The sequence below is a fragment of the Clarias gariepinus genome, chromosome 2 (genome assembly GCF_024256425.1).
Source record: "Clarias gariepinus isolate MV-2021 ecotype Netherlands chromosome 2, CGAR_prim_01v2, whole genome shotgun sequence".
NCBI classification, from domain to species: domain Eukaryota; kingdom Metazoa; phylum Chordata; class Actinopteri; order Siluriformes; family Clariidae; genus Clarias; species Clarias gariepinus.
In genome coordinates, this window is record NC_071101.1 from 24,439,220 (window position 1) to 24,449,043 (window position 9,824).

General features: G+C 39.2%; 1 protein-coding gene across 1 annotated transcript; it reads right to left on the minus strand.

Annotated features, from left to right (window-relative positions):
• Positions 1-4,324: 4,324 nt before the first annotated feature.
• Positions 4,325-9,160, minus strand: anxa2a (annexin A2a). Its single transcript, XM_053487030.1, has 13 exons — positions 9,055-9,160; positions 8,009-8,063; positions 7,819-7,912; positions 7,342-7,436; positions 7,139-7,252; positions 6,957-7,047; positions 6,783-6,862; positions 5,928-5,987; positions 5,721-5,814; positions 5,538-5,633; positions 5,363-5,421; positions 4,837-4,959; positions 4,325-4,728 (listed from the first exon to the last, which is right to left on the minus strand). Exons 2-13 carry the CDS (start codon positions 8,051-8,053, stop codon positions 4,669-4,671), a joined length of 1,011 nt encoding a protein of 336 aa, XP_053343005.1. The 5' UTR covers positions 8,054-8,063; positions 9,055-9,160; the 3' UTR covers positions 4,325-4,668.
• Positions 9,161-9,824: the final 664 nt, after the last annotated feature.

Consider the following 9,824-nt stretch of genomic DNA (forward strand, 5'->3'; position numbering starts at 1 on the left):
AACATTAATGGAACTGGCATCGCCTGCGTCTCAGCATACTGTGTGAGATGGTACTGAGGCATGCAGCGCTTCAAGCCTGCCTGTAGGGATAGGCATTCTCATATCTACACCACACACACACACACACACACACACACACACACACACACACACACACACACAGCACTATCAGTGAGACCTGTTCTATAATTAACCACACCATAACACACAAAACATGTCTGTCTTGGCGTGTTACAGGCATGGATGATCAAAACTAATCAAAGACACAGAGGGAATCTTTAACTCTTATCTATAGGATAATACACAGCCTTTAAAAGAAAATGTCTTAACATAGTCTTAATGCAGTCTAAGTGTTATGTATATTTAAACACAGCAACAAGGCACAAGTCATGTATCTGCAGTGTGATGAATAAAACAGCAGCTGTATACTATAGTATGAAAAGCATGTGAAAAAAAAAACAATATCAGCAAAAGTTTGTGCTGTGAATAGAATCATCTTAATTATGCATGACAACTAGACCAGTAGCTTTTTATACTTTTAATTTTGTACCTAAAGTGGGTTATTAAACCATTACAGGACATTATACAGACTTGCATTAACACACATTGAGACCTAAGAGCAAATTCATCTACTGACATGGTATTGGGGAATGGGAGGAAACCAGAGAACCCTGAGGGTCTATACAGAGCCAGCAAGACATGAAACTGGAACTGTGAGGTAGCAATGCTGCGCACTGCACCTCTATGCCACACTGTGTTATTTCTAAGACTTAGAGTTTTATCAGACTCTAAAACCGACTTTTATAGACGCTTGTTCAACATCCCTAAAACGACGTCCCTATAAAACTTATTTATGAATGTTGTTATACAAGTCAAAAGTTTGAACACATCTTTTAATTCCATGGTCGTTCTTGATTTTTTTTTTTTTGCTTTCTACATTGAAAAACTATGCTAAAGACATGCAAAAATCTCCTTTGAACAGTTGATAGAGATGTATCTGCTACTTATGCTCTGTAAAGCCTTTATAATGATTTTAATCGTAGGTGTTGTTAATTGGTGATTTTTGAGACTGGTAACTCTAAATGAACTTCTCCTCTGCAGTAGATGTAGGTTCTGGTCTTGCTTTCCTGGGATGGTCTTCATGAGAGCCAGCTTCATCAAGGTGCTTGATGTATTTTGCAAATGCACTTGACAATAGTGTTCTTGCTAAAACGTGAAATAACAACTGACTGTTGTTACTTAATTCTGTTATTTTATAAATTTGAAAAGAAAAAAATCCAGTATTGTTCTAGAATGTAAAAAATAAATCCAAACTTGTGTAATTCACTTTTATGATCATGTATAATGCCTTATAAACTACCAGTCAAAGTTGGACACTTTAGCCAGGTACTCAGTGGTGCCATAAAGGGAGTGGGTGGGGGGTGGGGGGGTTGTAAGTAAGGACAATTTCAAGGGGCCCTGGGTGATCAGGAGCCCTTACAAATGGTAAGGCAATTGAAAATGGTTGGCTTTAGGGTTTTAATATGCAGAGAATCTCTTCTGATGCCCCTGCATGGACATTACACGTTTTTCTGTACAACTGCTTTGTATCCGTGTCTGTTGTTAAAAGCCAATTTTTAAAAAAGTATTAAGATGTAGCTCTAGTTGAGCAAGCCTGAGGCAACAGCAACAAGGAAAGACCTCCTGAGACGACTTACTGTATGAGCAACCAGATTAAAAATGGAGCCCATCCTTTTCTAGGTGATGCTGGGTAGTGGGATTATAAATCTTTTCTCTTTGACAGTTCTATGCTATAAGTCCGACGGTACCGAGTGTGTCAGAAGAGTGTTTATGATTACAGCAGCAGTTCTTAAGTACTTCAGTTTTCGCACTATTCAGATAAGATTATCCATTAAAGAAGGGGAGAGATAAGGGCATAATCAGGTTTTGGGAAGTGTAAATCTTTAGGATATCGATGTCTGACCTTATAACTAGTATAACAATATTCCATGTCATATACATGTTTATTTCATTATTAATATGTCCTTCATGGAAAATGTCACTGTCCTTTGGTTGATTTATGTACTATTATTACAATATGTAACTAGGAGAGTTAGTGATCATTTCTGGGCATCATTGAACATTTTACAATGTGAAAACTGTCACTGTCCTTCCCTGCACACTTTGTGTGTGTGTGTGTGTGTGTTATATCACTAGGACTTGCTCTGCATTTGACATTCATGGACTTGAGGTTCTATCTGAATGATTGAATGCTAGCGTTTGCGATGGAAATTGCATCGTTTCAATCCAGGAGAGTTCTTCCCTTCGGGTGAGGTGGAAGTCCCCTGGGCCAGCCTGGAGCTCAACACCATGTTGTACATCCACATAAAAAGGAAAAAATATGGCCGATACTCTGCTCTTTATGATGCGAAGATTAATCTGTCAGCGTGGCCTGGCGTAAATCTGCACCCTCCTTTTGCAAAATACTGTTTTACTCGCCTTTACACTATATTTTATCTTTTATTGCCAATAAACATAAAACAGCACAAAGGGGTAATGTTCTCATCAATATTATTACAAAACGACAATAAATTTGAAGGCTTATAAGCTTTTGAAAGAATACCCACTCCAACCACAAAGCAGTTAGGAGAATCTGAAACTCTCACTGAGCAGTAGGTCTGACATTAAACCTCCTGAGCTTTTACATTAAGACCATTTTTTCTTTTTAAAGATAATACGAAAAAAAAAAAACAATTAACTAACTACATAATGAATTGTACATAAGCGTATTAGAAAATATTAAGAGTACAATAAACGGTATATGTATTGTTATAAATATAATACATATATAATATTGAATTACCATACATTTGTATTGTATTTATAGCTTAATGCAGGGGATAACACTCACCTTGACCTCCAGGGTTGGGGGTTCAAATCTCACCTCGTCTCATCCCTCTGAATGCTCTGGTTTCCCTTTACACTTCAAAGACATGCGATGTAGGCTGAATGGTGTTACCTAACTGCTTGTAATGTATCAGTGATTGAGATTGTGTGTGTGTGTGTGTGTGTGTGTGTGTGTTTGTGCCCTTTAATGGGTTGGCACCCCATCCCGGGTGTTCTTTGCCTAAACTCCTTTGGGATAGGCTCCAGGCCTCCTGCAACCCCACATATGATATGCAGTATGGAAAATGAATGAATGATGTGGCATCTCAGTCTAATTAAGGTTTTGCTTATTTTAATATCTCCCAGCATGATTAGTGGTTATATTAGTCGCACATATTTTCTAACCTGTTTAAAGTAAAAGTTTCATGGTCATGGATATTTTATGATGCTTCTTGTGCTGTGTGTGTGTGTTGGTAGTACTTGTGTTATAGTTAGTACTTGTGGCAGTCAGTACATGTGGTATGTACTGATCTCCGAGCGTATAAAACACAAGAGACAGAGACTCTCCTAAAAGATGAAGGGCTTAATTAATGAGGGCCTAATCAGTAAAAGCTGATATTATTCATTTTCACCTGTCACACCACCTCCGGAGGTCTTCATCCTCCATCTGTTTGCTGTTGGCGCCCTGCTCGTGTGTGTTGGATGTTGGAGCTGCTGCTGCTTCTCCTCCATCAGCAGTACAATGTCAACCCTCTGCTTGCTCTCTCTCACCCTCAGAGACCAGAGCCTCAACAGCACAAAAGCCCCAGCCGCTTTCTGCTATGCTAATTATCTTAGCTGGAGGTTAAATTAACGTTTTTAATTAAAAAAATTAGCACCAAACAAACACTGCAAAACACACTAATGATTAAACCATCTAAATAAAGCCTCTTCATTCTGAAGGCATGGCGGCGTGAACAGAGTTTTATTACCGCCATAAAACATGTCAGAGAAGGAGATTCCCATCCAAACAGACCTGCAGTCAGTGGCAGATAATGGCGAGGAGATGGATGGTATGCTTATTGTATTATGTGATTATTATGTAAATGGTTTTGGAATGAATATGATGCCTGATTTCCTTAAGTAACAAATCAGTAAGGCGTAGATCGCTAATCAAAGCCAGTCTGGTTCAGTTCTTTCACCAGGAGCACAAAAGCTCATTTTTAAACCCAGGGGATAAAATAATACCTGTAAACAATATTGGATCAAATACTTTAGAACTATTTATTACAACTTAAAAAAATAACAGCAAAATGAAGCTTCATCAGGCAGCAGATTAGTTTAGCAAGAGGCTGGGAAGCAAATGTGCCATGTGATGTTCTACTACCCTCTAGTGGTGAACTACTCAAACTGCACTCTTCAGGTTCCAGCTCTAAATACAGCAGTTATTTAGTGTAGAACAAAAAAAAAAATGCATGAGAAAGGTCAACTGTGGCACAGTTTAATACAACGTTGTTGCTTTACAGGGGTACAGAAATACTTTTTGGATAACGTAACTTCAGCTGTTAAAGTATCATCTGAGTATCCCATCCCTGGGTTTGCGCATTGAGGAGTCATTACTTGAGAAGTCTATACATGACATAATTGGGGGTAGTTTCTCTTTGGTCTCTAAGGAACACTGTGAGCCCAGTTAGCGATAGACTGATCCATATACATTATAAGCTAGGACAGTACATCAGGGCCGAGGGCTGAGCAGACGAGAGTCTCATGGAGCAGGTTTAGAAGCAGCGGAGGGTCCCGGAACAGGAGCGAACTGCCTTAGCTTTAATCATCTCCTCCACACAAACCCAGCAGGGCCTGCTGATACTCTCCTTTAGTGTGCTCCTAGAGAGAGACAGAGAGAGCATGTGTGTGCATGTATAATATTTACACATAATACAGAAGAAAGTGGGAGGATTATAAAGAATGGGCCATGCCTGCATGCAAACTTACAGAGATGGTCTGGTGCAGAGACTTTCCAACCTGGGCCTTGAACTCAGTCCTGATCTTCTTAAGGTCTACCTCACAGCGTGAGATCATGATCCTCGTCACCACTTTCTCCTTCGCACCTTTACTCTGAAACGCACACAGGCATACACTTACCCTTTAATGACTACTAGTGCAGCTATTTAATGCTTTGGCCACATATAAACTTAACCACATCCTTAAGCAACCAGTAACCAAAAAAACAAACAAACAAAAAAAAACACTTTGTTCTTGTTACTTTTAATAAAAGCTAAATTTTTTTTCTCATGAGAACCGATTTCAAGATCTAATTTGTTAGATATTCATATTCTTTTCAGGACATTTGGTCCCTACCAACCAAGCTATAAACACACACGCACAAAAGAACTGTGCTGCCTGATGTAACCTCCCTGAAATAAGTTTTCTGTTACAACAGCAGCTAAATTACCACAAAGAACCTTTTAAGTTTTTTTTTTTTTTTAAGAAAAGGAAAAACAGGATGAAATGTAGTTACCTTCATGGCATCATTGAGTCTGTTGGCAAAGTAGAGCTGTTTGTTTTCAAAGCACTGGACTGCATAAAAAGATAGCGGAGTTAGCTTCCGTACATTAATTATACACCGAGTGTGTGCACATCTCTAAGTCCTCTATGAACATGTGTAGAGAGATTAGTTGTGTTATGTGTCTAACCGAGTGTAAGGAAGGACTTCTCCAGATCTCCTTTCACCTCCTTCCTGATGCTCTCCTGCATGTCATAGGGGCTGTAGCTCTTGTACCTGTCAAATACTAAAAAGAAAAAGGCATCATTAACATTAGCTTTCTTTCTTTTTTCTTTTTATAGACACCTGAGGTGAATGGGAGGGGATTGAAGACCTTTCTGCAGATGAGGGACGCTCCTCTCAGTCATGATGCTAATCCAGGTTTTGACGTCAGTGCCTTTCCGTTTCACCCCTGCTTCATACAGTGACTGGGATGCAAAAAGGTATACGGTATTTATATAATTCTATACATGACATTTAGGTAAGGTAATGTGTCGTAGGAATGCGTGAGATCAAATTGACTTCATATTTTACAACTTACTCTGGCGTCTTCGTCAATTTTCTCATAGTCGACTACAGTGCTTGGCTCATCCCTCTCGGCCTGTTGGGAGGTTATAAGACCATTACATTATTTCAATAATCACAATCTTTTTTCTATTTTTTCTCCTAAGGGTGTGTTACACAGGAAAGGAGGACTTTGTCTTGGTAATTGCACTTACACCAATCAGCCATAACATTATGCCCAATGACAAGTGAACTGAATAATCTTGATCAGCTATATACTGTACTATACACCAGCAAACTGTTGGCAGGATCATGGGCACTCAAGCCTCACCTATGCACACAGGGCTTTGAGAGGAAGGCAACAGAATACCCAGTGCACCACAGTCCACCATGTAGGGTCCAAAAAGCCTAAGTTCACTGACCCAATCTTTAACTTTCCCAGATCCTGATCTGATGGGATGCCATGCGATGTCCTGGACAAACAGTGCCAATCCATGGACTCCCCCCACCCTCGCAACCCACAGCACCCAGGCATCCGTTGCTAATTTCCCAGTGCCGACACTACAGCACACCACCAAAGAGGGGCCAGAGCTGGAACTAAAAACCTGTGGTTTTAATGCTATGGCTGATCAGTGTATAATATATTAAACACATAACCTTTGGATATAGTGCACAGAGATGCATGTTTAAGCGCAGAAGCACAATACACTAATTACAGTTTACACACGTGTTTATTTTAAAGGAATATAATAAAATATTTTTAAAAGGTAATATAATAAATATAAACTAAACGCAAAACTAAATGAAATCCTTTATTCAGACATGAGTGTTTATTCTAATAAGCTATGAATGATAGTGTTGCATCACAGACATAACGCAGACATTTCCTCACCTCCACTAGGGCGAGCAGCAGCTTAGCGAAATCTCCGGAAGTGTCTCCAGCCACATCCTTCGCCAGGTCTTTCTTAAAGACTGCACACAAACATACACACAGATTAACTTGCTGTCGTTGTTGCTGCACATCTGTGACCAGCTTAAGTTGCCTCTTTCCCCTTCTCACACTCACGTTCTTTGTAGACTTTCTTAATCTCCACCAGCTCCTCATTGCTTCGAGAGCAGAGGATCTCGATCAGGGTCTCCTCGTCTGTTCCTAAACCCTGCACAGACACATATTACAGCTGTTTGTTGTGGTGTGAAATAACACAGCTGATTGAAAGAGATGTGGTTGTGGTGTTAGGCTGATCTTACCTTTATGGAGGCATTAATCTCAGAAGCGTCATACTGGGCAGTGCTCTTCATCAGGCCCAACATAACGGTCTCAAGTGAGCCAGACAGCGCCCCCTTCAGGGCAGAAATCATATCCTGTACAGGATAGGCATAACAATTATTAGTAGTTTTTAATTAGTTGTCTTTGAAAAATAAATATATATTTTTTAAAAACATATTTTGACCTTCTTGGCTCTTCTCTCATATGCAAAAGCAATTTCTCGTCTTTGTCCATATGTCCGTTTAGTTAGGATCTGGATAATGGTTTGTTTGTCCACACCTAAAGAAACAAATCAAGTGTTTGTTTTTCTCCCTAATATCTTTAATGCTATTTTGTACAAGTAATATTATAAAGGGAAAATAAGGGGAACATGTTTGTGGTTGTATCATTGATATATTTTCTGTTAACATGACACAAGATCCTATTCTATATTTGAATTTTCCACTCGTAGAGGGAAAAATAAGTGAGCATGTGCTCAGTTGATTGCAGGCTACAGCCACAAATGCCTCACCCAGAACTTTCCATACGTGGGTAAGAGCTTCCACACAGGATGATGACTCATGAAAGCTCCGGCTTCTGGCCAGTGTTTGCTCTTTGCTAAACACAGTCGACTGAATACTGTAGTCACCTCTATAAAGACTGCACCTAATGTTTCTCCTACCTTTAGTTTTGATAGCCGTCTCTATTCTGGCAGCATCTTTGTCTGGATTAAAATCAGCTACAGGAACCACGGTGGGGTAGGTGGTCTCGGCCGACTGAAATTTAGGATTGTAAAGAATGCCAAGTTACAGTTTGGACGTGTACATGACGTGTGACAGAAATTAGTTTTCCTTTAACCTTGGGAAACGTACCGCAAAAAGTGTCAGCTGACCCAGGAATTCAGCTACCAGAGCCATCTTAGATGTCCTGTAACAGACAATGTGTGCACAGTGATAACAGTTATAGCTTGTAATTTAGTTAGAAGGTTGCAATCCATTTAAAAAAAAAAAAAAAAAAAAAGGCTGGAAGGGAAGTAAGAACTTGAGAACCCTATGCTGGTCCTCTGGTGTAAGTCTGTCTGAGTCACTAAGTGAATATTATGCAATCGGATTGAAGTATGTAAAGGTTATATTAGCCTGGGGTGAGATAGGGATTGACGTTAGTCTGTCCAAGCTCCAATTCTCACACACAAAAAAGGGTGTAGATGTGTCTGATTCATTAGACTGATTCTAAATAAGAAGAAAAAAGAAAAGTCAACAAAAATGTGGATTTATGGGTAGATTAAATGGCAGCCATGATTTCTTTGTAGATTAGCAGTCCTAAGCAAAGCTCTTGAGAGTGCTGCCAGTTTTTAGTTAGTTTTTGTGTGTGTGTGTGTGTGTGTGTGTGTGTCACTTCCTGACTATTGTTCAGAAGACCAAAATCAGCCAACAGCCTTAGTTACATAGAAACCAACCAAACAAACAAGTGAAACTGAAGCCTCACCATAACAAGGGTGGGAATTCTATTTATGATAAAGGTTTTAAAGCCAAGTTCATTTACTGCTGTCCTTTGATCTTTTGACTTTAGATAAAAATGAATAGTAATTAGCAGAGCCAAGTGAAAACACACCCTAAAGAGACTGAAGACAGACAGACGGGGAGGGAGGAAAATCCTACAAGCATGTGTTATAAAATCATGCCATTTCTTCCTGAAACACTCCATGTCAAATATTGCAAATGTTTAAATCACTGAAATCTTTCTTGTACAAATATGCCTTACATCCTATTGCTAGACAAAGCTGTGCTGTAGCTTTAACTTAAGACAAGCATGTCAGCAGAAAGGAATGACATCAACGAGGCTGCCAATGCAACATTTTCCCTCTGTACACTGGATCAGTGCAGCTCTAGTTCAGCATAGTTTTGGGATTTATACTTACCTAAGTAAGCAGACGATGACCAGGAGAGTTCCAGCTATGAGAAGTGAAAAGGGTGTGGTGGTTAAATACCACAGCCAAGACTTGTTCCCTCCCTTTTAGTCCAGTAGTGTCTCCTCCTCTGGTGCATGCAGGAGAAACTCCACCCTGATGATTTCAGGGACTCCATGCACCACTATAGTCTTCTGGGCATGCTAGCTTCTGACTTAGCATGGTTTATTTAAATGAAGCAGAACTACATCTTTTAACCTTGCACCTCATGACTTATTATTATAAATGAAAAAAAAATAAAAATAGTGAGCAAGATATGCAAGCTTAATAATAATAATCAAATATAGTGAAGTTTATTAGTAATCCACTCTTACTAAAGGGAACTAGAGGCATCTGTACACACCCTTATTTTGTAAAGTTTGTTTCACCTGGAGACCAAAATACACTTTAGCATTTGATTACAGCTCAAGAGAGCAAAACTAAAAGTCTTGTAATAAGAGGTTAGCTCAGGTTAGAAGCATTAGCTTTTGAATTGAGTGACATCACACACAACAGTCTGCAAGTAAACTGCAGCCATTTCAGCATCACAACGAAGCTTTTTTTAACCATTGGCTTTTCTCCTAGAGTAACTAAGAAATGTTTAATTGGGCTTCTTTATCAATATTAATAACTGTGTATAAATGGTTTTTAGGCCAAACTAAAACAAACCTTTTAGACTCGTACATTTTTTTATAACATTGATTTCTTTCATACTCAAATTCTTATGCTAAAAAATGCTTTTC

Bases quoted from the DNA above. Each gene is read 5' to 3' on its own strand.
- anxa2a (XM_053487030.1), bottom strand. From the start codon at position 8,053: ATGGCTCTGGTAGCTGAATTCCTGGGTCAGCTGACACTTTTTGCG. The intron at 7,048-7,138 runs GTAAGATCAGCC...GTGTCTGTGCAG, and splicing joins AGATTAATGCCTCCATAAAG to GGTTTAGGAACAGACGAGGA. The intron at 5,422-5,537 runs GTTAGACACATA...CTTTTTATGCAG, and splicing joins GAAGTCCTTCCTTACACTCG to TCCAGTGCTTTGAAAACAAA.